The sequence below is a fragment of the Cupressus sempervirens genome, chromosome 3, assembly GCF_028749045.1.
Source record: "Cupressus sempervirens isolate cs-2001-9-10 chromosome 3, ASM2874904v1, whole genome shotgun sequence".
Taxonomy (NCBI): Eukaryota; Viridiplantae; Streptophyta; class Pinopsida; order Cupressales; family Cupressaceae; genus Cupressus; species Cupressus sempervirens.
The window spans coordinates 311,322,963-311,349,593 of NC_143120.1; the positions used below are offsets into that span (position 1 = coordinate 311,322,963).

The window sequence follows — 26,631 nt, forward strand, 5'->3', positions numbered from 1 at the left end:
CAGATCATGGATAATAAGGAACATATCTTTTGAGGAGAACTAATCAACACTACAGTTTGTCAACAATTGCTTAATGTAGGGACTTCAGTACCTTTCTACATGAATTCCTACCTTGTTTATATTGCTGTTGCAATTGGATCTTTTTCTGGACTCTCAACCAAAGGAGATCGTCTTCAAATTCCAGTTTGGGAATATTACGATCAGATTGCTCTAACTAATAGTAAGTACCATTACAGAAGAGTTCAGGATGCATTCTTTAGGCATTTTCGATGTTTGTTTGATAGACAATTGTTTGTTAAAAGGGTATCTGATGAAAGCTTGGGAGAAGGTAAATCAGCATAGTTGCATCTTTATTCAGTTTCCAACCTCTACTCGCCTGAGGGTTAGGTACTTTAAAGGTGAGCCATATACCTTGCCTAGGTATGCTACTTACATGATCATTTTAATGGAATTGGCCAGACAACTTATGGAAGTTCAATTTGATCAACGTGCTCTGCATAGACCAGGTTTTGCTATTTCTTCTGCCAAACCCTTGGTAATTGGTAATTATATGATCAATTCTGTATACAAAGAAAAAGTCATGGAAGCAGAACTTCAGTTGATCACATTAAAGAAATTCAAAGCCAAATTTGACTTTGATCACAGAGAAATGAATTCTCAAATCAAGAGGGTCTTTACTCATGTTCATCATTTCAAAGATGTTTGTATAGACATGCTGTCAAAATTGGATATAATAAAAATGGACTGCTAGAGATTGACTTTGCAATAGATCATTAATCTTAAGATGCTTGAGATCCCATCTAATTTCCAAATTGAAGATGATGGCAATATTGTTGATGTAGAATATCATTAAGCTGGTTTTGACAAACAATGCCCTTTCCCTATTTAATGGCAACAAAAGGAAGGAGCATCTATCCTCGATAGATTTCAATCCATTTTGGCAAACACCAACAAGTGGTTGAAAATTAAAGGCCTAAAAAGAGTTAATCCGAAATTGGGTTTGGATTGTGGAAGTTTTGGTTCTCTTGGAAGGAAGTCATAGTTGGAAATCATAGGTAAAGATCATGTTTCTTCTTCCGTTGTAAAGAAATCTCTAAAATTCAAGTTGAAGGGTGGAAAGGGACTTAAATTATCTCAGATCCCTGAACTAGTTCAAGAGTCAGAGGAAGAATCAAATGAAGAAGATGAGGAAGAAGAAGGAGAAGTAATGATCATATCTCCTCTAGGATCTGCACAAACTCATGAACCATCCATGTAGGAAGCACCTTTTATGGGTGTGATAGATGATGATGTGGATTCATTTTCCACTATTTTCACATCTTCCATCCCGACTTCAAAAGTCAATACATTGGGTCTTCCTATATCTTCAGCAACTCCTCCCATTTTAAAAAATGAACAATATGAATATTTGGGGAATGTGTTCGAGGATTTTCCAACTCTTACAAAAGCTCAAGTTTCTCAACTTGATACATCTCTAATAAGTTTTGAATTGTTCATGATAGAATCCTCTCATCATGCACCTATGAATTCAGCTATGCAAACGAAGTCTTGCTCGGTCACCACAGAAATACAATCAGGATCAATGCCAATTGTCATCGCTGCATTTGTTTCCACGAGTGAAGATTTCAGTTTACTTGCTTGGTTGAATAGAATTACAATGAAAAGGAGAAAGGTTGTTGTACCCCCAGATGATCTTCCTATTAGGAAAACTATGTCCAAATCTTTGAAAGATAAGATTGTTTCAAGGATCTTAGTTGATTAAGAGAAAACCAAGTTTGTAGAAGTTGCTAAGCCACTGGTGGACAAGCCTGTTGGAGACCTTACCTGTTTTGATTACAAGTTCACCAAGGTAGAGATCGGAAAACAGTCATGATTGAGTTGCTTACAGGATGCTCAAGATGCACTTGCCAATGTATCAAAGAGCAATTGTGAATTATGAGAAAAGAAAAATCAGATTAAGGATGAAGTTGCTCTTTTAAATGAAGTTATTCGGCAACAATCTTCGCAAAATGTTGTTGTTGTGTCTTAGATATCCAGGGAAAGAAAGCTAGTAGAATCTGCTAAGTCTTAGATAGGAGAAGCCATTTCTGAAGGAGTTCAAGCTATTACAGATACAGTTAAAGTCCTTAGGCATATCAAAAACATGGATGAAATGGAACAAGATTTGATTTCTTCTTTGACTCAAGAAGTTGACACCTTGAAGAGGATTCTTAGTGACTGGGATGAAATTGCTAAGTCTGATTTGGATGCCATGGTTACATGTGACATTCTCCCATCCTATGAAATGTTCTTCAGATATCAAGGACTTATTGGCCACAAAGAAGAAACATTGAGAAAACTGATAACAAAGTTGCAGGTAGTCCTTGGAGATTGCCAGGCAATAGAAACAGGAATCACATGTGACTTAGAGCAAATGGGATGTCAGATTCTTGATGAACACGGTAATTTGACTACACTTGAAATGATGATTTCAAAATATACAATTAGGGTCAATAACGATTTAGATTTTGAGGATTTTGGTTCTCACATAATGAAAAAATTCATCTCGTATAAATCTTTGTCAAAACACTTGCAAGATTCTTTGACGTCAAATTACAAGGTTGTGCAATCAGCATATGCAATTGCAGTAAGAATAGAGGCAATATCAAAGGCAATGGAGATTTCTGATCTTCCTATAGTGCATGATGTTATCATCAAATTTAAGGCACCAAAGAATTTTTTTTAAGATTGTTTGTAGATCAAAGAGGATGCATTGCATGGAATTATGTAATTACATGTAATGCAAATTACATGTGTAGTTGCATGTAATCCAATAATTTCTCTTTTAGTTAGACTCGGTCAAAGTTGGTTGAGTTGCTTTTACTTTTTCCTGGGATGTCCCTGATGGACAAATAAGCAATTATTTTGCAATTAAAGGGCCAAGTGAACAGGTGTGATTCCTTCTGTGCGTTGCAAGAGACATATAAGACAGACAGAAATCAGATTGGGAGAGCATCATATACAGAATATACAAAACAATTAATACATGTTGTGCATAAATAGAATCAAGGCTACTCAAAATAATATTGTGGTGGTGCAGAACCATTAAGGCTGTGATTAGTGGAAGAACTCCAAACTAATATAAGTAACGTTGGCTGGTATACACAGGCAAGCTTAAGAATATTAAATACACTGCACAACGGATGCTGCATTCACTCGTAATATATTAAGATGTGTCTCACACACCCTCTATCATCAGTATTTAATTAATGAATAACATCATACTCATTATAATTCTGAATTAGAACAGGGATATAGTTTAGGACTGTTTAAACCAACAGATAGATCATTCCGAGGTGGGTAAGGATCAATGTCCCTGTAAGATGCCTTGAGGATTGACGAAGATGGGATCAAGTTGTCTCGAGGTTATTCCAAGATGGGATCAAGGGCTTGGATCCCTAGAAACCTTGAGGAAGGCTATTGATGTTGGTTTCACACAATCCACTATATCTCAACATTCTTCCTATCTCAATAATATAATCGAAATAGCATAGATTCTCAAATTCACAAATAGATTAATCCTAGATTATTTTATATTAAGTTATACATAAGGGATTGACTCATAGATGAGTCACTAGGGTACATTACACTGCTGTTCTTCACAAGTTGGAGTGTTAAAATGAGATTTTAGAATGCCACCATTTTCAGCCTAAGTTTTCAGAGAATAAATAATTTAATTAATTAAATTAATCATCCAAATTGATGTTTTGAAGAACTTCTTATAAATTAATCAATGTTTATAAGTTGAATATTTCGTTTTAATAAAGTGACTCGGGGTAACAAATGAAAATGAATAGTATAAAGTCACTTTTCTAAGCAACAAAAATTATATTTTAAAAGTGTTTTTTAAATTAAAATTCCAGAAAGTTACTAGAGGGTTTCAAAAGGAGGGTTGTAGAAGCTTAATTGATTAATTCTGGATTGTCCATTTTAAAGATATCCTGCATGGGAACCTGGAATTGGTTCATCTATTCAGCCTATGTAATGTCCCCTTTTTGGATTAAATGGAACAGTACGTGAATTATGTAATTCCTTCTTGAAATGTTTATTTTTATTGATCAACTACACAATAAATAATGCAATGAATTGCAGATACAAAGATGATCACTGTGTTATATGAGTTACTGGTAATTCCAAATGCAAGCACTGCAACTTAATATGCTTCAAGAATGCAGTTTACAATATGATGCTGTTTCTTATATGACAATATAATTTATGCACAATGACCTGTATGGCTCTATCTGTTCTTTCATATGTGATATATGCTGCAACTGCAGGCTGATACAATGATCTCAAGCAGAGATTTATGCCGTCTCTGATATTCTGTAATTGTATATGCAATACTTCTCTAATATATGAGCCGTCTTTGATATATTCATAATGATGTATGCTCCTCTAATAGATGCTTTCTCTGATATATAGATGGAATGCCTGCACCAACGGTTGCTATTGCAACCTTTCTATGCTTTGGAATCGAGCATTTCCACAATGGGAAAATCCATGTTTATAAAATATCAGTTCTTCACTGGCTCTTGGTGAGCCAATCGGCTTGCACACATATGTGCTTTGAATCATAAAAGGGTGCGGATGGAAAGTTCTCACCCATCATAAATATAATTTATTATTTGCAATAATCATTTTGATAATTGTGAATTAATCACATTTGATTATTTGTAATTATATCATAACTAATCATGAATCCTTAATTGCCATCATTTACATGAGTAAGCGTAGATTATTGATCTGCTAGCCCGGTAATGTTGTCAGCTATTATATTAGCACAATAACAAATGAATAATTTGGGACATGAATCAGAAGCTATGTTAGCGGATTCGCCTGGAAAAGGCCGGATCCGGATCCACGTATGGGTCTGTGAGGATCCGGGCAGGATTCGTAATCCTGCCTGTGGATCCGTAAGGATCCGCGGTCCGCGGATCCTTACGGATCCACAGGCAGGATTACGAATCCTGCCCGGATCCTCGAGGCCGCGTGAATCCGCGGCAATGATAGGAGGAACTTGCAAAAACGTGGGCCCATTATCATTTTTTAATGTTTTTTTTTGCCCTAAAGGCCCTAAACCCTAAAAACGACCCTCTAAATCACAATGCAAGTTCATTTGCTCTCTATTTTGCTCTCTATTTTGCTCTCTCATACTTGCTAGTTTGAAGTGAAGTGCTTGGATTCGAAGGAGATCGGTTGTGGAGCTTCAAATACCTTGCAAGAAGTGTTTAAGGTATGCATTTCAACCATATTCTTGAATTCTTTCATAGATTATTGATTTATTTTTAGTTTTTCAAATTTTCAAGTTTTTGTGCAAGTGTGAAGCATGGTTTTCTTTCACTTTTTCTAGATTGCAAGAATAGAACAATGAGTAGTCAAGGCTCAGTGGGTGGGGGTGGGGCTGCATCACCAAGCTTCATAAGGGGTCTCCTTTATGGAGACACACAACAAGAGTTGCACAATGTCCTGGGGGTGGGGCATACATATGGAAATGTAATTTTTGCAACATACAACATAGAAGCTCCTATTCCCGAATGAAACTACATTTTTTGGGCCCTGCAGGTGAAGGAATTCACATGTGTCAAGGTAGTGATAAGAAGGGATTACTAGCTGCACAAATAACAACATTAGCAAAAGAGCAAGATGATGCTGATAGAGCAGTTGCAAAAGCAAAACGTGGTGCTTCCCAAAAAACAAATATACCAACACCATCATCTGATCAAACAAACACAAGAACACATCCTTTTTTGCCTATGCCAACTACAAATGATGAAGACGAAGACCCATCTCCACTCACCTGCAAGAGAGGCCCACTAGATAGGGCATTCCGAAATGAAAAGAGAGACATTGCTGATCACAAAATTGGACGTTGTTTAATTGCAAATGGTGTTTCATTTAATTTTGCTAGATCACCTTATTTTAGGGAGATGGTGGAAGCAATAAATGATGCACCCCATGGTTACAAACCGCCTGGTTATGAGAAGTTGCACACTACCATATTACATGATGAGAGGAAAAATGTAGAGGCTCAACTTCAACCAATAAGAGATTTTTGGGTTCAATCGGATGTGTCTATTATTTCGGATGGTTGGAAAGATTGTAGAAACCGTCCATTGATCAATGTTATTGCTGTATGCCCTAAGGGGGCAATGTTCTTGAAGGCAGTTGATTGTGAAGGGCAAGTGAAAGATGCAGAATTTATTTCACGCATTCTCATTGATGCCATAGAGTCAGTGGGTCCTGATAATGTTGTTCAAGTGGTCACGGACAATGCAAAAGTTTGCAGGGCTGCAGGGATAATTGTAGAGTCTAGATATGATCATATCTTTTGGACACCATGCACCGTCCACTCTCTCAATTTAGTGATGAAAGCAATTGGCACCGAAATAGATTGGGTGAAAAGGATATATGAGGAAGCTGAAGAGATTCAAATGTTTGTGACAAATCACCACATGTCACAAGCAATTTTTAGGAGTTTCTCGGACTTGGAGTTATTGAAGGTAAATTTTTATATTTAATATATAATTGAATATTATTGGATTCCACAATTATTAATTTTTGTTGTTTACATTAACATGTTTTAATTTTTAAATGTTTTACTAACTTGAGTTTAACATGTTCTTAGGTTGCTGAAACCCGCTTTGCCTCTCACACAATCGTCTTGAGACGACTTGTGAAGGTAAAAGAAGCATTGAAGCATATGGTCATTAGCCCCCAATGGGGCATTTGGAAGAATTCCAATACAACAAGGGCTTTAAATGTGAGAAGAATGATACTAGATGAGAATTGGTGGGGTCTTGTGAGTTATGTGTTGGAAATCACCGATCCAATAATGGCAATGCTTCGCTTTGCAGATAGTGATGAGCCATGCCTTGGGGATATTTATGATTCCATGGATAGTATGCTGGAAAAAATTAAAATGGTAAGTTTTACGCTCTTTTACAACAATTTTTTATTTGAGAGATCTAGATTCTAAAGTTTAAATTGACATATTCACTAATTATAATTATTATTCATATTTCATATCTTAGGTCATACAGAGGAGGGAGAATGATCCTGAGGACACCCTTTACAAGAAGGTGGAAAAAATTGTTCATCATCGATGGAACAAGATGACCACACCTTTGCACCTCCTTGCATATGCTCTATCCTCGAGGTACTGTAGTTCTTATCAAATGTTTGTGCTTATTTTATCCAATGTTTGTGCTATTGATATTTGATAGTGTTCAATTGTCTTTTGTTATCCCCAGGTACTATTGTGCAGATGTACTTCGCCTTCCAGGTAGAGTGCCACCATTTAGAGATGCAGAGGTTGCAGATGGGTATAAGAGGGCACTAGCTAAGATATTCCAAGATCCAGAGATTGGGGCAATTGTGAGGAGTGAATTTGCTGCTTTCAACTCAGGTGAAGATTTCGACCCTATTGCCATAGCAGACCAAAGCAGGATGGGTGCCATCAAATGGTGGTACCTTCATGGGCAAGCCTTCACGTACCTCCAACCTCTTACCATAAAGGTCCTATCCCAAGTAAGTTTGTAAGATTAAACTTAAGGTTAACATTCTCAATTCCTTGAATTTATTATTTTATTTATTTATCTTGATTGTTGTATTGATAATTTTTAATTTCTCTTTAGGTTGCCAGCTCTTCTGCCGCTGAGCGGAATTGGAGTACTTACTCCTTTATTCACTCAATCAAACGCAACCGGTTGGCTCCAAAAAAATCAGAAGACCTTGTGTTCATTCACAACAATTTGCGCTTGTTGTCACGGAAGGATCCTAAGTACAAGAAGGGGCCCGAAAAGCTTTGGGATGTAGCACTCGAGACTCCTGATTTAGATATGACCATCCGAGATCTTGCTAGATCCACTTTGATTGATGTGGATGATGAGGAGGAGGATTATGAGTTAACAATCCCCTCTACTACTAGTGGTTTGGGTTCCTCTACTGATACAGATGCAACACTTGCAGCTCACCAGTACCCCTCTGATGCGGATTTTCTTAAAAATCCATTTGATGATTAAATAAAAAACTTTAGTGTTGACTCTTGACTCTTTTATGAGTAAATCATGTTATAAACTTTAAGTTTAATGATCTATATTTTGAATGTTACAAGCTTTCACTTTCAGTAATTCAATGTGAATGTGTTGATTTTCTTTATAATTGTGAAAATAGATTAATTATCAATGTCATTGATCAAGTATACTAGATTCATACTATGAAATGATTTAGTTTTAGAATTATGTATATTTCTCTTATTTTTTAGTATATATATATATATATATATATATATATATGTATATATGTATATATATGTATATATGTATATATATGTATATATGTATATATATGTATATATGTATATATATGTATATATGTATATATATGTATATATATGTATATATGTATATATATGTATATATGTATATATATGTATATATGTATATATATGTATATATATATATATATATATATATATGCACGAATCCTCCACGAATCATAATTGGGGAAAAAAAAAAATCTCGAATCCACGGATCCGATTCACGTGCCCGAATCGGATTCGTGTCACAAATCGGCAACTAAGATCAGAAGTGATGCCTGATCATGTATTGTTGATGCATGTGAATATTAGTCCCGATGATATACATATTCATCCCAATGATATACATATTCATCAGTCTTATATTCTGATGGAGGTGTAAGTGAGAATGATGCTTAATGCAACATGTTGTAGATGCATATGCATTAATGTGGTAATGATCGTATAGTGATATACTTAAGTCTACATGGATGCATTTATGTTGATGGCATTGCATATGTAGTGCACAACATGATTGTGGCTGCTCGTATGATAAGTTTCAATCTTTTAATTAAAACTTATTAAATCATATAAAGTCCCGAATTTGGGGACATGACAATCTAAAGACAAAAACCCGAAGTTGGAATTGGTTTTGTAGACGAAAATCCGCATAATCAATCCTTGTGGAATTCATATAGGTTTTACAGGTGTGTACATTGATGTAGGTTTCGCGTGTGGAGCAAATCGATTTATCTTTAGATTCTTCCCAGATTATTAGGTATAAATTTGTGAATTTGGTGTTAAGATGGTGAAAAGGAGCAGAAAATAGTGGTAATCATGTGTGCAGTAATATTAATGATAAATTAATATTTTATGAAGTTGAGAGAATTAATTTTTTATTTTACTGAATAAATATTTGTTTCTGTTCTATTTGTGCTTCCCATCGAAGTTGTATCGATTTCAAATTAAGTAAAATGGTCAATTGGTAGTAAGGAAGACCTGGGGAGACTTCTATTGGTCATATGTGCCCTTTGCTAGGCCCCTCCTGTAATGATAACCTCTGATTTGTTTTTGAAGTGTATGGTTGCAAGTTTATGTAACCAACTACCGAAATTCCTCTCCACCCTCTTGCCTCGACAAATGGCTGTCATGCATTGACTACAGGCATAGAAGATACCTTGACAGTTTAGAAATATATTGTTCTCTACCATTTTCTAATGTACATTCCAAAACATCTACTCTTCAGTTTTCTGATTTTCATGTGTTCTACTTTGCTTTGGATTATCCTTGAGCACTCTTTTGGTTGTTTTAAAAAAATGTTTCTTAGTTACGTCATTTAAGTATATATAACATAGTTGTATCCATCAATAAAGTATGGTTTTGTTTAGTTTCTTAAATAATATCTCAGTTTTGTTTATCTGAGTAGCTGTCATTAGATCCTAATAACATTTGTAATTAATATTTTGCTCCTTGATTTCCTTTATTCATCTCCATGAGTCGTAATGCAAGTTGTTTCTTATCATAGATATTATGCTATTGCTTCTGATTTGAACTTTTTTAACATTTAATATAAATTTGTTTATTCAAATGCATTGTATTTAATAATTCATTAATTATAATTTGATATGACTGCTTTCCAAACAGGTCAGAATGAAGAATAAGTTGCCAAAGAGTGTCCTATCAGAAAGGGTCAAGTGGCTTGACGATAATCATGTGGACAATGTATTTCGTGGCTTTAGACCTATTTTATCAACATCTGACATGTAAGCTTCTTATCTTTTTTTGAAGATTGGTAATACACCACTTTATGCTGCAGTTTCCATTTTAAAGGTACTGTGTGGTCAATATCTTTGTGGGGAACAACATGCAAAAGTCTTAAACTTGAATGACTAAATATTAGGTAAGGAGAATGTCATGACCCCTCCTAAAAGGGAATCCTACAATTATGACTGAATAAAATTATATAGTAATAGTTCATTATATGATTAAAATATACTATTTTGACAAACTATATAGACAAATATTTATAGTCCATCTATTATTCTAAATTATAAATTTATATTTTTTGTAATAATATAAATTTAAATTATTCATATTAATTATAAATTTATATTATTCATAATAAAGATAACTATAAACAATAAATATCTTATATAAAATTCTATTATTAAATACCTAATTGATTGCATTGCTATTATAAATACGTGGACAATTAATGCCTAAATCTAATAAACATTACTAATTAAATCAAATATGACATACTTGTCGATAAGGACCCAATCAGGTGACACGTTGGGTCAAGGGACGCAACCGGTCAGAGATTCGAAGACTAGTATTTGTATGAAGTCATCATCAGGAGGTTACATAGCAGGAGGAATATGAAGGACGTGAAACGAAGTCCAAGGGAGCATATCGAAGATTGCAATCATTTAAGAGGTGTGAAACTTAGAATATGAAGGTACGATAGACACATCATCGCCGAGTTCACATTAACATAAAGTAGGACGTGGACTGAAGGCAGAGGAGTGTATTGGGTTTTGTGAATGAAAGCTGATACATATGCAAAGACTGAAACATATTTACAAAGACCCAATAAACATTGATAATATGTAAATCATAATGGTTTTGGGGAGAATTTACAATGGGACTAAGTTCATAAGGAAGACCAATAGATAAAGAGGATATTGATAATATGTTTTAAGTTTGATTTACCAATAAATTAAAAGGGGCATAAATCAATAAATAAGAGAGTGGTACAACTATATATTATTAGGAGAGATTCCTAATTGCAAATATATTTTATCTTATATAAGAAGTTATCATCTCTTATATGTTATCCTCTCCTTTATATAAAAATATATATAACTCAAGAATTTGGAAATCCTTACAAATTTCATGTATTTTCAAGTATAGAATAAATACTCGAAGTTATCCATAGAACCTTAATCGGAAATCAAGAGTGTCTGGAAGTAAATTCAAAGGGGACATTACAAGTGGTATCAGATTATCTTTCTTGCTAGCCTGTGGAAAGTAGTTAATGCAAAACCACCAAAGAGATCAAAGAGCATTAGAAAGGGAAGGAAGGAAACATTCCACCAACATGAACAACCAAATAAGTAATGAAGTGAAAGCTTTCATGGAAAAAATGAACTGAACTACTCAAGCACTCATGGAACAAACTGAAAGAAATGCTCGAGCTATAATTGAGCAAAGTGAAACAAACTGACTTCTCCTAGAAGCTATTTGTAATATAAACAAAAATGGGACGGATACAAAGTCTCACCAATTTGAGAATGATGATAATAGTAATAATCAATTACATACACTAGAATCACAACGTAGACCCACAAGACCCCCCTTCCTACCTGGAGAGGAACAAGAAGATGAGGAAGAGATAAATGAAGTAAATAATATAAATGACATTATAAATCAGTACTCTAAAATTAATCGTGAACTTAGAAAGGAGATACCCTTTAAAGATTATTGTGATGCTTAGATGAAGTCACTATCTAATAGAAAGAGACAAATACACCAAGAGAAGGGACTAAGAGAGGAGATAAATAAAGTGAGTCTCCCAAAATTTGACGGATCAGAAAGAACTACAGCACACTCATGGGTACAAATGTTGGATACATATCTTTCGTTAAACTGTATGACAAAAAAATGTGCTATTCAATTTGTTGTACTTCATTTAAGAGAAGTAGCACAAGATTGGTGGCAACATGGCCTTAACAACCAAGGACATAAACAAATTAAGAGTTATGATGAATTCACCCAAAAACTCATAAAGCGATTTGATCGAACAGAATCAGAATGGTACTTCAAAAGATAAACCCAACTTAGACAAGAAGGATCAGTGATGGAATTTGAAAAGTTATCAGCCATGGTACCTGAAATATCACAAAAGAGACTCACCTATTTATTAGTAAGAGCACATGAACCAAAAAAATTAGAAGATGCAATCCAAAAGGGATTAAAATTTAATATGCACCCAACAAAGGATAGGTCCAAGAATCATGCACTGAGCACACATTCTAGGCATTGTGAAAAAGAAAGAAATCACTCCAAGGAATCCCATAAAAATGAGTTATGTTACCAGTGCAAGGAACCATGGGAACATGGCCATAAATGCAGAAGAGAGCTCAAAAGCTATCGTGATGAACTAAAATGAAAAAAATTATGCTTTTATTGCAAGGAAAGTTGGGAACCAGGACATATATGTGGAAAGAGAAGCCAAGCTCGAAGAATGGATGCCACACTTGATAAGGGAGAAAAGGAAAAGATGAACAAGAGATCTAAACATAATCAAGAGAGTAATGAAGATGCAAAGGACTGACAAGAACTAGATGAGCTACAATTTTAGTAGTGATTCAATGAGAAAAGGCAAACTTAAAAAATATATAATAATAAATAATAATAATAAAATAAATAAAAGGGATTATAATTAGTGATTCAAATTACCTCCTAAGTAGACTCCCTTGATGGATGTCAAGTGTTGCCATCAAGGCCGAGAAGGCCAAAGTTTCGCTCTTGGGCTTAGGTAGGATATTTAAAAGGAATAAGATTACCATCTAAGTAGATCACCTTGATGGATGCCAAAGTGCTACTGTCAAGGCTAAGAGGGCCAAAGTTTCGCTCTTGGGCTTAGATTGGGAAAAGAATGTTAGGATGGACATCTAAGTAGACCACCTTGATGGAATGGTAGAATATTTCCATTAGGGCCAAGAGGGCCAAAGTTTCGCTCTTGGGCTTAGATTGGCCAAGTTAAGAACCATTGACATCATGTCAAGTTAATTCAATTAAGAATCTGCCAAGTAGACCACCTCATTAGATAATTGATGCCTTCCATTGAGGCCAAGGGGGCCAAAGTTTTCTCTTGGGCTTGGTAGGATATTGATTTAGAACTAATTTATCATGACTCTTCTTTCTTTGGAGATATTATATCGATGTGCATGCTAATGATTACTTGTTCTTGCAAGATCCATGATCAAAAAAAGCATACTAGGGAAGTATATTTTGTAAATCATTCCCTTTACTCTACTTCATTGTGAGAAATAAATTATAAAGAATATATGATGTGTCTGCATTGTGTATGCTTCATGTCTTCATCTATCTACATCGTGTATGCTTTGTGTTTTCATGCATTCATGTGACTACTTTGTGTCTGCTTCATGTTTTCATTCATTAAAGATGTATATCTCAAATCTTCTAGGCCTTTTGTATGCAAATATGTTTTGTGCCTATGAAGGAGCTTGTGTATGAATGATATTGCTTGAGGACAAACAATTTTGAGAAGGGGAGATTGTCATGACCCCTCCTAAAAGGGAATCCTACAATTCTCACTGAATAAAATTATATAGTAATAGTTCATTATATGATTAAAATACACTTTTTTGACAAACTATATAGACAAATATTTATAGTCCATCTATTATTACTAATTATAAATTTATATTTTTCGTAATAATATGAATTTATATTATTCATATTAATTATAAATTTATATTATTCATAATAATGATAACTATAAACAATATACATCTTATATAAAATTCTATTATTAAATACCTAACTGATTGCATTGCGATTATAAATACATGGACAATTAATCCCTAAATCTAATAAACATTACTACTTAAATCAAATATGGCATACTTGTCGATAAGGACACAATCAAGTGATACGTCGGGTCAAGGGACACAACCGGTTAGAGATTCGAAGACCAATATTTGTATGAAGTCATCATCATCGGGTTACATAGCAGGAGGAATACGAAGGACGTGGAACGAAGTCCAAAGGAGCATATCGGAGATTGCAGTCATTTAAGAGGTGTGAAACTTAGAATATGAAGGTACGATAGACACATCATCGCCGAGTTCACATTAGCGTAAAGCAGGACATGGATTGAAGGCAGAGGAGTGTATTTGGTTTTGTGAATGAAAGTCGATACATATGCAAAGACTGAAACATATTTACAAAGACCCAATAAACATTGATAATATGTAAATCATAATGATTCTGGGGAGAATTTACAAGGGGACTAAGTTAATAAGGAAGACCAACAGATAAAGAGGATATTGGTAATAAGTTTTAAGTTTGATTTACCAATAAAGTAAAAGGGGCATAAATCAATAAATAAGAGAGTGGTACAACTATATATTATTAGGAGAGATTCCTAATTGCAAATATATTTTATCTTATATAAGAAGCTATCATCCCTTATATATATATATATATATATATATATATATATTACTGAAGAATTTGGAAATCCTTACAAATTTTGTATATTTTCAAGTATAGAATAAATACTCGAAGTTATCCATAGAACCTTAATCGGAAATCAAGAGTGTTTGGAATTAAATTTAAAGGGGACATTACAGAGAACTCAACATTCCACTTTATGGCAGTATACATGGTTTGTAATCTGCAATTTGGAGGTCTCCAATCAGAAATTTGTGCTACACTGTTCCCATAAATAGTTCTATTGTTAAGCTATGTTTTTCTAGAATATGACTTAGCATGGTTCAAAATTCTGCTAATTGAAGCCGTTTCCTCGGAACTATGGTTCCAATTCAAAAGATGTTTTGTTCATGGTTGTGAAATTAGGCAATAATTGCCAATTTTGTGAGTCAATTAGGCTTGCGAGTTACTCATCCTATCATTCAGCGCTTAGTAATGTTATAAACTTTCCCCACACATTTTTCAGTAAGAAACTCTTTCAGGGAATCTTGTAATTTGAGGAAGAAACATAACAGTCAAAAAGGACATTTTGTGAATTTTGATAAAAAAATTCCAGATCTTTTGTTTAATAGCTTGTTTACAACTCGTCTATTGTTGGTTTGCTTGGTTTGATGGATCTGAATCCAAGCTGTAAAGAGGAGTCATGACTGTCTTATTTAATGGGTTTTATAGTGCTCAAATACCTCTTGAGTAATTAGAGAAGGAATCCTTATGGGTATTATATCAGTCAGAAAGAAACTCATTCAAGCTAAAACTCCAAGCATATGTTGCATCTGTGTTTTGATCATAAATTTGATTCACACAATGGCTTTAGGCTTTTCTGGGCTTGAGTCAGAAAAGAAATTTATGATCTGTATTTTGTTATTTATATTGGAACTTGAAGTTCATATGTAACTCATTTTTTGGTTTATGCTGTTTACTGAAATCATTTATTGTTGATGATGTGTATTGAATTCTAATTTTGATCTATATACAAAGGAAATAAAAGTTTTGTTCCATAAATTCAAGAGTATGCATATTTTTGAAGAATATTTTTACAAGTTTTTGCAATTTATGTTGTTTGAAAAAAGGTCTCGTTATTGTTGAGTGTTTTCCCGAGTTTTTGTCGAGTCCTTACTTTTATGTGTTTATTGATGTTTAAAATATCATTAGACTTCATGCACAAAAATTTCAGGATAAATAGGGAAAGCTTATATTCTGGCTAGAGAAACAATGTAGAGTCCAAGAAGTAACCTAGTGGCCCTCTTACATGATAGACTTCAATTAGGTGTGCATGTAGTTATATTTCTTTTGTCATAGAAAATTCTTGGTTGTAAGGGGGAAACCATCCAATTAGCATGCATAAGTAGATGCTTGTAGCCATGGAGGTAACTACTGCCATGAGTTGCATTAGAGCATCCAAAATATTTAAACGTTTTTCTTACATAATCAGTTGGTTAGCTCTTGAAAGCATCTATATGAAAATAACATTGAAAGTTGTAAATAAATTCGTTATAATGTGTATTGTTTGTTGTTTGTTTGTGATCCCGTTGAGCAGAAAATGTTCACCATAAAAAAAATTCAGATCAGGCACAACAAAATTCTTTTCACTCGTAAGAAATTATGAATAAGCAATAAGCATGGCACCAATAGTGATAATGCATCACTAGTGCAAGGCAGGGTGCAATAAAAAAAATGAGGCTGTTATTCTATTGATTAAAGGAAGCAATTAGGGAACTTTCAAATAAGTATACAAGTGCACAATCTCTACTTGTTCTACCAAAAAGTCAACTCATTCCTTTTTTCATATTATGCAAAGATTGACAAAGATTCTCGACTTTTTCATTTTTTGTCATTGGCAAATATATGATATGATTTGCATAAATGCTTTAGCCCCATAGTTTGGCTCTAATAAATTCTATGTTTTATGATACAATTGAATAAGTGGTAAACTATGCAACCAAGTGTTAGTATTTTGAAGAAATTGGCAAGATCACCATCTTTGATGCCATTGTAATGTCTCAAAACTACTAGTTTTCATTTTTACAAATATTGACACGATTGTGTAACCCTTCACACTTCTTGTAACCCTTCACACTTCTTGATCATTGAGATCTTGATTGGGAAATGTGAAAGCATATGATAATTGTGACAGTATGTTGCTAGCAACAAGTCGCATAGCTAACCAATGTTTAGTATGGGGTGATGACACTTGGTTGACATTAGTTTTGAAATGATTTTTTTGAGGCTGTTTATGAGCATATACTATATATAGATTTTGTTTATTTTCAACCATAGAAAAAAATGTTCAATGCTCTTAATGTACATGCAAAACTTGGGGAAATTTTGATAGCAAACTTATATTACTACTAATTTGTCTAGAGTGAGAAAAGACGTTGGTCCAAAATACTCTCAATTTTGATGAAAGTTCCCATGGGATGATAAAACCAACTCTTTGAAGGTTTTACTAAATTTAATATTGTACACACCCAAATTTAATTATTAAACATTTGATCAAACTAGTTCGTACTACCCCTTCTTCTAAAGCCATCGTCTTAATTGAATATTTCACCTATTATCAAATTTTCACAACTTTATGCCACACCTTTGAACTCTATCTTATCTAGAGTGTGGCAAAAGACTTTGTTGGGCCAGGGGCTAGGATGGGTTTCGAGCAAATTATCAGACTATGGACCATATTTTGACCTAGCGTGCCTTTATTGAGGAGGCTCGACATTGTTTGATGAAAGTCTACTACTATTTTGTGGACTTTCGTAAGGCCTTTGATACCATCTCGCGGGCTACCATCTTCCAGAGACTTAAGAGATATTGGGAATTTTGAGATGTTATTGACAAGGATTATGAGGCTCTATGAGACTGTTAAGGGTAGATTCAGGTCTCCAGAAGGTTTCTCTAATCCTATTCGGAGCACCATTGGTGTGAAGCAGGGTTTCCCTCTCTCACCACCTTACTCAACATCTATATCGATAAACTTGAGGCTTTTCTCAGGGACTCTTTGTTCCCCATGGATGGATGCTACTTGCATCAAGTCATGATCTCCATCCTTGTCTTCGCTGACAATGTGATTCTTATGGCCTCCTCTCCGAAGGGTCTTTAGAAGCTTCTTGATAGACTTGCATCCTTATGCGACTTACGTCAGCTTGTTGTGAACTTGAGCAAGACTCGTGTCATGGTCTTCAACTGCTTGAAGACTTTGTATCTTCATTTTTTCTTTCAAGGTCACTTGCTTCCTCCTATACTTAGCTTGGGGTTAAGTTCTTTGGATCTCGCTTCAGCTTGAGACCAGGCATTCAACCTAGGATCGACAAAGAGATGGGTTCCCTTTTCATGCTAGAGAGACAGTGCTTCAGAGATCAATTTCAGGACATTACGTTTTCCCGCCTGGACTCCTTAGTTAAACCAAATGTTCTCTATGACTTCGTCGTGTAGGGCCCCTCCCTTTTTGATTCAGGTTGGGCTTCAATCGAGTGGGTTTATATGCTTCTCTTCTAACGGATTATCAAAGGCCATCGGTCTATTCTGCACAACGTTATTCTTGCAGAGTTTGGGGCCCACCCCTTCAAGCAGGGGGATATCTTTGATTTGGTTTGGTTTCTCGACTGTCTTGTACCTTTGCAGACTTATGACGGGTTGGCACCGCTACTCTTATCTAGCCTATTGCTCTTTTGTTTCCATAGTTGACGCTGACTTTGCCACCAAGGCGTTTTGTTGGTATGCTCAAGCCACTACTTTGTTGGATTGGATTGGGATTAGGATTGACAGCCTCGCCCCTTCCAGTTCTCGCTTGATGCTCCTACTCACCTCCTTCCCTCATAGCAGAAACTGAATGGACATATTAGACTTGACATCTATGGACGATATATTGCCACAACTTGGAGTAATCCCTTGGGGGGGCTACGTTTGCGAATGGCCTTCTATGCTGAGCATTTTCTAAATATTCAGGACAGGGTTATTACATGTCCAAGTTATTTGTCATGGTGCTGGAGTCATGCTTTGCATACTGCTCTGGGTTCCTTTCTAGTAGGTTCTCACAGAGTTCAAATCCAATCTAACCACCACATTGATAGGGAGGACCAGATTTGTCAGCTATGTGCCTTGGCAGAGGTAGAGATAGAAACCCACTTCATTTTCTAGTGCCCCACCTACTATGAGATTAGAGGGAGATATTACTGCTTATTCAAAGATTGTTGGTTTCTCTCCACCTTCGGTTATATGGACCAGAGTTGTCTCGTGCTTTACCTTCGGGAGACCATGTAGCTTTGTGACCATAATTTGTAGCTTATTTTTCCCTAGAGCCAGGCTTTGGAACAACTTATGATTGCCTTCTTTTCGTCCATGCCTCCTATTTGGGGTGTGAAGCATACGACTAACACTTCTACCATCGGTTATTCCAGATCCATGAGACCTTGTAGCAGTCTTACTCAATGGTGTCACCCCTCGAGGAGTACTCAGAGATGCAGTAGGATTCTTGGTTGCCCTGGGCCTTACCCTTTTGTTCTGGACTTCTTTACTCCGAGGAAGGATCCCTAGTCCTTGCCTTGTTTGTGTTCTTGTTCATGATTCTTGTTCTAGCTCTTACTTCTCTTTTGCTCTTCTATTTTTGGACACCGTTTGGTGATCCTGATGTTGTTAGCCTCCTTGGTTGTATGCTTTCAGTCCCTTGGACCCTTTTTGTGGTCTCTTATTGGAAATTAATACATTTATCTTATCTTATCTATTTAATTAATCTCCCCTTCCATCTATAGTCCTCATAGGTAAATTGATTAATTTAATATGCCTATAGTGTCATCCCTTTAATTAAATGAAATACATTCATGTGTTTATTTAAGTCCTCTTTCCTCAATCTTGAGTTAAAATTAATTCGAAAAACCTATTTCCTCTCATCTACTTGCACAAATTCTAGAAAGCCCTTTTGCATGTTACTCCTTCATTTAATTAAGTAAATGACTTCATTTACTTAATTAATTCCTTCTTCCCACTTGCAATTAAAAAGAATTTTTAAGTCGCCATGCATTCTCTCTCTTCCCATCTCATCTTTCTACTTTTCACATTTCCTTTCTAATCCCACTTTATCAAGTCTAATCACTTTCCCTAATCATATACACAATCCTAATCGTGAAGATTAGGCAGGTAAGTTAACTCTTCCATCACATTATGCACATGAGCCCATGTACTTGGTCCCATGGGCTTTTCCCCAGGTACTCAACAAGGAATTTTTAATTCATTTTATTTCTCTCAAGCATCCTCCACCCTTCATCTTTGCAATCAATCTCAACCACTCATTTATCTCATCCAAACTCAATAAATCCAATCTCTCACCATTGTTATCTCCCTCGCTCATTTTGCACTTTGAGCACCCTTATGCTGTTAAAATCTTGAGTGAGCACACATCCAACCAAACATCCATGGACAAATCATTGCATCAAGGCGGTTATGGGTTTGCTGCTTTGTTTGAATTCTTTTTTATAGCTTCCTTCCATCTAATCTTGTATGTAGCTTTGCATTTGTGTTTTGAGTGTTTTTACTTGTTATTTGCATTCCTTTGAAACACATTTCCTTGCACACAACTATCTCAAGAGAATTCAAAGGACAATGCAGCCAGTGGATTGCATAATGAAGAGAAGAAATGAACAAATCATATGTTTATGTTGTTAGAGTTTTGCACAACTAATATAGACAACTTGAGAATTCCTTGATGAAATTAAATGCTGGTTGAGAGTGGAATCGAAGTAATAGTATCTATCAAATATGAGCCCATAAAGAAGTGACTTCCATTCTTGCACACTTGTATATATATTTTGAGCTGACAAGCAATAAGCTCACCCCTTTAGACACCTTCAGATATCAACAAGTACCTATATTTGGTCTACGTGCTTTGTGTTTGATGTACAAGATATTTTCTTCATTAGTATTATTCCATCTCACATAAAGGCAGAGAATGAAATGACATGATAAGATTTGAAATGCAAATGATTCTTCCATCATTTCTGATCTGGTGACTAGTCTTTTTGGGTTTCTAATACATTAATCTCTGTTAGTCAATCTCTCACCGAGTTATCATCACAACTGAAGTTGGAAAGAGCATCTTAGACATGAGCTGGGTGGAGAAAGAAAGAAATTTCTACAGTGGGTTTCTTATCAGGCTACTGTTCTCATTATACAATGAGAGCAAATATCTTTAACCAGTTGGGCGTAAGGAAATAACTTTAGTTTTTCTACCAGCTTGTGCAGAAAGGAAGATGTAACATTATAACTTAGCCCAATTTCTCAGTAACTAGATTTATGGAAGAGTGTTCTAGTTTCTTAACATCTCTGAAATGGAAGTATAATTGTTGAAGAACTCTTGTAAACACTTCCTGACTGAAAATATAACAGCAATCTTCCTACCAAGGCAGCGGGTAAGAGCTTCCTTCTTTTGTGCCATAGCTCTATAAATCTGTTGAATTCTTCCTCCTTGCCTCTAAATTTCCTCCTTGGTCTAATAATCTTGCCTTCTCCACTCTTGTAATTTATTTCATCTGTGAATCTTATAATAATTTTCTGTTTTTTCATACAAATTGGTTTACTTATAGAGTAAGATGATGTTGATTTTATGTTGTTAATCAAATCATATCTCTAATTGTCCTGGAAATCACCATACATAGCATTAAAGTTGAAGGATTACCCCACAGTAGTCATGATGGAAAGAGGGATGATGTGATGATGACATCTGTGTACTTTTCACTTGCTTCGGCATTTGAGGAGCCTGTCAATAAAAAATTGAGATCTTTGAAACGAAATCTTGAGATGTGATTAAAGAGGATAGATTTATTTCATGTGCAGGACTGTCGTTCACTTGAAAAGTGATAGAATAAAAAATATCTTGAAGCAGCAAATGAAGGAATTAGTAGCTGAGAAACTGATCCTATTGCTCATTCAGTTTTGAAACTAAGGAAAAATGGAGAACTGTTTAAACACTTTGAAATCCATTAAAATGAGGCAAAGTGAGTAAATGCCAAATGTCATTTCCTTGTTTCTTCGATATACACAGGAATGAAATCCTATTGAAACCCAACACATATTACCTTGGGGCAAAATGTGACATGTAGTTATGCACACTGAACATGGGGATGGAATTTTGAAAAATAAACAGTCCATTAGGAATATCAATAAGTTTAAACAAATGACAATCACAAAATATTTCAGGATGAGATAAACTAAAAAATGAACAGAAAGCCTTGGTTTAAACAAAAATAGGATTAGGCCACCTGATGTTCCTTGGCTTGCTCTCAGCATTGTATGAGAAACCAAAATGTGTGGAAATAAGTCAAGAAACTGTGAGGAAACATTGAACAAGATGACCCTACATTTTTCAATCTCAAGGGCACTAAGGGGCTCAAAATGGATGAAGTAAACATAAAGATGGTCTGAAATGACTGAATAAGAGGATGAATAGAAGAAATGAGAAATAAGGTAAATAATGAACTTCTGATATCAAGGGAAATATGAAGAATAAATGGAGCAAAATTGTGAAGAGCTGAAGTTCTGAGCTCGGACAAAGACACAGAAAGCCATCTATGCAGAGCACTTTCTCATGGACAGGTTAAAAACAAAAGTCTCTTAAAAGTCCAGCATTTCAAAATCAATTGTATTGGGCCCATATTTTTGTGACACTTAGGTTTGTTGGTGAAAACAGTTTCTTATGCGATACTGATATGGTTGCTGAACCACTTAATCTGTACTTGGTAGAGGTGTTGTATACAAAAGCAATTAGTTGACTCTATGAGACATCTGTTTTTTCTGGTTTTCCGTAAGTCATTATTTCAGGAGGTATTGCTTTGGGAGTAGAAATGTTCCATTTCAGTTTAAGGTTGTTATTTATATGTTTGTTTTCAGATGTGTGCTGGAATGTGTAGACATTGATAAGAAGGTTTGAGGAGACTAATGCTGAGTTTCTCCTCGAAAGGAGCTTCTTATCATTAATTGAGTCACTCCAAGGGCTGTAGTGCAGAGGCAAAGAACATTTAAATGATTTGCCAAGGTTTCATTTGAATTCTTATACATCTTTTTAAAACTGTTCTTACAAGTACTATATGTATTTGCATAATCCCTGCCCCCAAACTTAAGCCCTTGGTCCTGTTCCCTTGTTAGGAAACTCCACGGAACTTTGATTTTAATTTAAAAGCAGTATGACTTTGCTCATTTTTTAAAGTATTTAATTTCAGATTCTATATTTTAGTTTTTGGTAAGCTATTTCTAACTGGTGTAAGTATTTATGACAGAAAATAATTTCACCAACCAACCTTCGAAATCTGCTCTCATTTTTGTCATTTTTAAATTTCATATAGCTTTATCTCCTAAGTTCTTTGACTTCTGTATAATTGCAATTAAATTCTTCAAGTCACTTCATGTACTCAATTTAATGAGTATAGGGTCTATATTTTTAAAATCTTGCAAATGCCATTGACATACCTGACATTTATTTTGGTGTAATTATTTTCTTGTAGGAACAAAGCTCTGAGAGCGAGAAGAAGACTTGCAAAATTGGCTTCTAGAAAGGAAGAGAAGAAAGCTGCTGCCTTGGCTGCAGGCTTAGAATGGCAGAGTGATTCAGACGATGAAGAACTTCCAGTAAGAATTTTTTAATGGGCAGTAAGTTGGAAATTTTGTCAAGCTTAATGGTTGAATGTCCTGAAATGAAATCATAAACAATGTTTACTAAATGGTACCAAGTATGTCATATTGCTTTTTCGAATTTTGTTTGTGCTGATATTAAGTGGCACTGACAAATAATGATGTGACAGGAACCTGTGATAAAGGAGCCTCCCTTACCTGACCTGCTCAAGGATGAGGAACACTATCAACTGATTATTGAGGTATGCAGTCATGCTTTTGTTTTCCTCTTACATCACCTTACTAGTCATTGTAGCAAAGTCTGTGAATATATTACTGGTTGATGCTGAAAGCATTATTTTGGGTTGCTTCTTAGCTAAATTAGTTCTGAGCAATGCTACTACAGTATCATGATTTTACATTCACATCTTAGCAGGACTACATTGTGATGCATAAGCAAAGATATCTGTAATCAAATAGGAATAGCATGTACATTAAAAATTTTGGGGTACATTTCAGTGCTTGCTCTGACTTACAAATATAAATTGACAAATATTTTATAGTTTTCAATAAGAAACCCACCCAATTGCATTGTTGAGCACTAAAATTTGAGGGTTGAACCTGAAATGTGTTTCTTCAACTTAAAAGATACAAGGTCATCAAGAAAGGATAGAACACCATTGGATGTTCATTACAACAGATATGAAGATTAACATTTTATGTATTGTGAGCAAATACAACATGCACTGTTTTTTGTGACCATGTTACAAAATAAATTGGCAAGAAGAATCGATCCATAACCCTTCTTCAGTTATTTACCACAGATATGCAAAGCATTGGCATCATTAAAGAGATATTGGGAAGCATTGGAAATCATAAATCATAGCTTGAAATTGGGCCACAATCATTTTTGTCAAGAAAAGCAAGATGAGCTTCGTTCATTGGGTGCACGTAAGTTTTTACTTTTGTTTTGATGATATCTGTTCAACTTAGGGTGCTTTAGGTTTACTTGGACTGTAAATTTGAGGCTTCAACAGACTGTAAGTTCATATGATGCCTTTGACTTGACATAATTACAGTTCATATTTTCTTTTGTTGTGGTATGTGCAGAGGTTGCATACAATACAACAGACCCAAAAAATGGATATGACTGTGCACGCTACATTGTTCAACAACATCCATATAGCATTGGTGCATGGAATTGCTACTACAAAGTGGTTTCGCGGTAGGAGAATATAAAGTCTTAAAAGTTTATCCCTTTTTTAGTATAACAAGTGATTTCCAACGAATATTTAGACTTTCTGTTCTTAAATGCATTTTGGCACTATGTAATCATATTTAAGAGATATCTTATAATAGTTTGTGAACCAAGTATAGCTTTCAGTGTTTTTGAAATGCCTTTTCCCGCAAGAAAACATTGTAAATCACATTGTAGATACTCCTGTGTATCTACCTTTTTTTTAATGTGATATTCCTTTTATGAAAAAGAACAATATACCATCAAGTATTGAACTTATCTTAAGCTAACCAGCCTCAATGATTGCAAAATAAAGAGCCAGCTCACCCAAGTAACAAAGATTTTGTAAAGTTTGCAAAGTCTGGATGAAGTAGAAGATAAGTTTCCTTTTAATTTAACCACTATATATATTCACTATGCAGCTATACAATATTGACTGCTATAAGAAGTACATGAAAATCATAAATCAAGGGAATCAAATAATGCCCGGGATGGGCACTAGAAACAATCTTCTAGAAGTAAAAAACAATTTGATAGTTTTACAGATAGTTTTGATATAAAGGATCTTAAAGTCATCTATCTTAGCTTCTTGACTGCTTTCAATTTTGATCTATCCACCATATATACTTATAATACAGCTATATGATATCAACAGTCATAACTAGTACATGAAAATAGTAAAAAATAAGCCTGGAATGACAGCTTGAAATCTGGATTTTAAATACATAGAAACAATTTTCTAAATAAGTGAAAAACAATTGGATAGTTTTACAGATCTTTTTGGCCTAAAGAATGTTACAAGTCGTCTATCTTGTCATCTTGACTGCTTGCTTAATTTTTCAAGGACTTATTCATTGTAAGTTTTCCTAGCCACATGGAATGGACAGCATAAAGAAGCCACTATGTTATCCTTCGTTGAAAAATATAGTTACCATTCAAAAGACTTTCCATTCTGGGTTTAAAGTTAAACTCATCATTTTCTTGTTATCCATCATACCAAATTCAATCTTCAATAAGTTAATGTTGGTGTCTGTTTTTTCCAGATTGGAGAGTCGTGTTGGGAAACATGGCAAGTTCATGCTTGCAATGCGAGCAAAGTATCCAGATTGTGTACCACCAATGGTGATATGTGGGCATCAATTTGCTATGATTAGTCAATCACAAGGTGCTCTTCGAGAGTATTTGGAAGCATACAAGACACAACCTGATAATCCATTGATCAATCTGTGTGTTGGTATGACATTTAATTATGAATATCTTTACTTTTTGGTTCTAAAATGCTTTTGATGGGAGCAATATCACAATTTGACTTGCTGTGGAAAATATCTCTTACTTATCAATGTTTATTCCCTTTACATTTTTAGGAACATCCTTCATCAATTTGGCTCTTGGATTTCGAGTTAACAATCGAAACCAATGTGTAGTACAAGGTTTTGCCTTCTTGTATAACTACCAGCGACTATGTAAAAATAACCAGGTTTGAATTGTCCCCCATACTTGTAATCCCCTATAATTTAGTATGAAATGTTCTGCAATTAAACTACTACATTAAATTAACACTTTTGCAGGAATCTAATTACAACCTTGCCCGTGCATATCAGCATGTGGGGCTTGTACATTTGGCTGTTTTATATTATGAGAAGGTTCTTGCTCACTACGAGAAGGATCATCCAATCCCAAAACTTCCACACGAGGATACATGCTTTGTATCTGAGATTGAACCTAAGCTTGAAAATTATGGACATTGTGACTTGGGAAGGGAGGCAGCTTATAATTTGTATTTGATATATAAAAATAGCGGTGCAGTGGATCTTGCAAGACAAGTATTGAAAGATTATTGCAAGATTTGATCATGGGAATTTTGTCAAAGAGAAACTACATTGCACTCCATTTTCTCATTTATGAAGAACTTGTGTTCTTCGTTCGTATCAGTGTAAAAATACATTCATTTTAATACAATTCAGAAGTTCAGTAGTTCAAATCTCTATCTGTTTACTAACCTAATTATTGTGTGGGCATATTTAGAGATGTGTATTAGGTCTTTGTGCACTGATTTAAGTTATTGTCTGTAAGTAAAGGGACTCCAAATTCTTTTATTGTCATACAGAATAAATTATGGCATACTTTTTCGTGAGGGCATCTATATATTGTTTGGATTCAACAAGGCTGAGCATTTAGATATGTATTGCTATACTTGTGGGATTCTGTAGGGTATTTTGGAACC

General features: G+C 34.8%; 2 protein-coding genes across 4 annotated transcripts in view; both read left to right on the top strand.

The window, feature by feature from the left end:
* Positions 1-26,388, top strand: part of LOC149566225 (tetratricopeptide repeat (TPR)-containing protein) — a 166,529-nt gene extending 140,141 nt beyond the window's left edge. For 2 of the 3 annotated variants that reach the window (XM_089819641.1, XM_089819643.1), the window contains exons 11-18: positions 9,980-10,098; positions 23,065-23,188; positions 23,362-23,433; positions 23,995-24,121; positions 24,281-24,395; positions 25,451-25,641; positions 25,772-25,884; positions 25,976-26,388. In XM_089819641.1, the coding sequence (XP_089675767.1) occupies positions 9,980-10,098; positions 23,065-23,188; positions 23,362-23,433; positions 23,995-24,121; positions 24,281-24,395; positions 25,451-25,641; positions 25,772-25,884; positions 25,976-26,257 (1,143 nt within the window). In that variant the 3' untranslated portion in view covers positions 26,258-26,388. The remainder of the gene's footprint in view (positions 1-9,979; positions 10,099-23,064; positions 23,189-23,361; positions 23,434-23,994; positions 24,122-24,280; positions 24,396-25,450; positions 25,642-25,771; positions 25,885-25,975) is intronic. The other variant, XM_089819642.1, reaches the window with a different exon arrangement.
* LOC149566226 (uncharacterized) lies at positions 5,533-8,168 on the top strand. The gene is made up of 5 exons (XM_089819644.1): positions 5,533-6,539; positions 6,665-6,961; positions 7,071-7,195; positions 7,290-7,566; positions 7,674-8,168. The coding sequence occupies exons 1-5, from the start codon at positions 5,574-5,576 to the stop codon at positions 8,058-8,060; spliced, it is 2,052 nt and encodes a 683-aa protein (XP_089675770.1). The 5' UTR covers positions 5,533-5,573; the 3' UTR covers positions 8,061-8,168.
* Positions 26,389-26,631: the final 243 nt, after the last annotated feature.

Bases quoted from the DNA above. Each gene is read 5' to 3' on its own strand.
- LOC149566226 (XM_089819644.1), top strand. From the start codon at position 5,574: ATGAAACTACATTTTTTGGGCCCTGCAGGTGAAGGAATTCACATGTGT. The intron at 6,540-6,664 runs GTAAATTTTTAT...ACATGTTCTTAG, and splicing joins CGGACTTGGAGTTATTGAAG to GTTGCTGAAACCCGCTTTGC. The intron at 6,962-7,070 runs GTAAGTTTTACG...TTCATATCTTAG, and splicing joins TGCTGGAAAAAATTAAAATG to GTCATACAGAGGAGGGAGAA.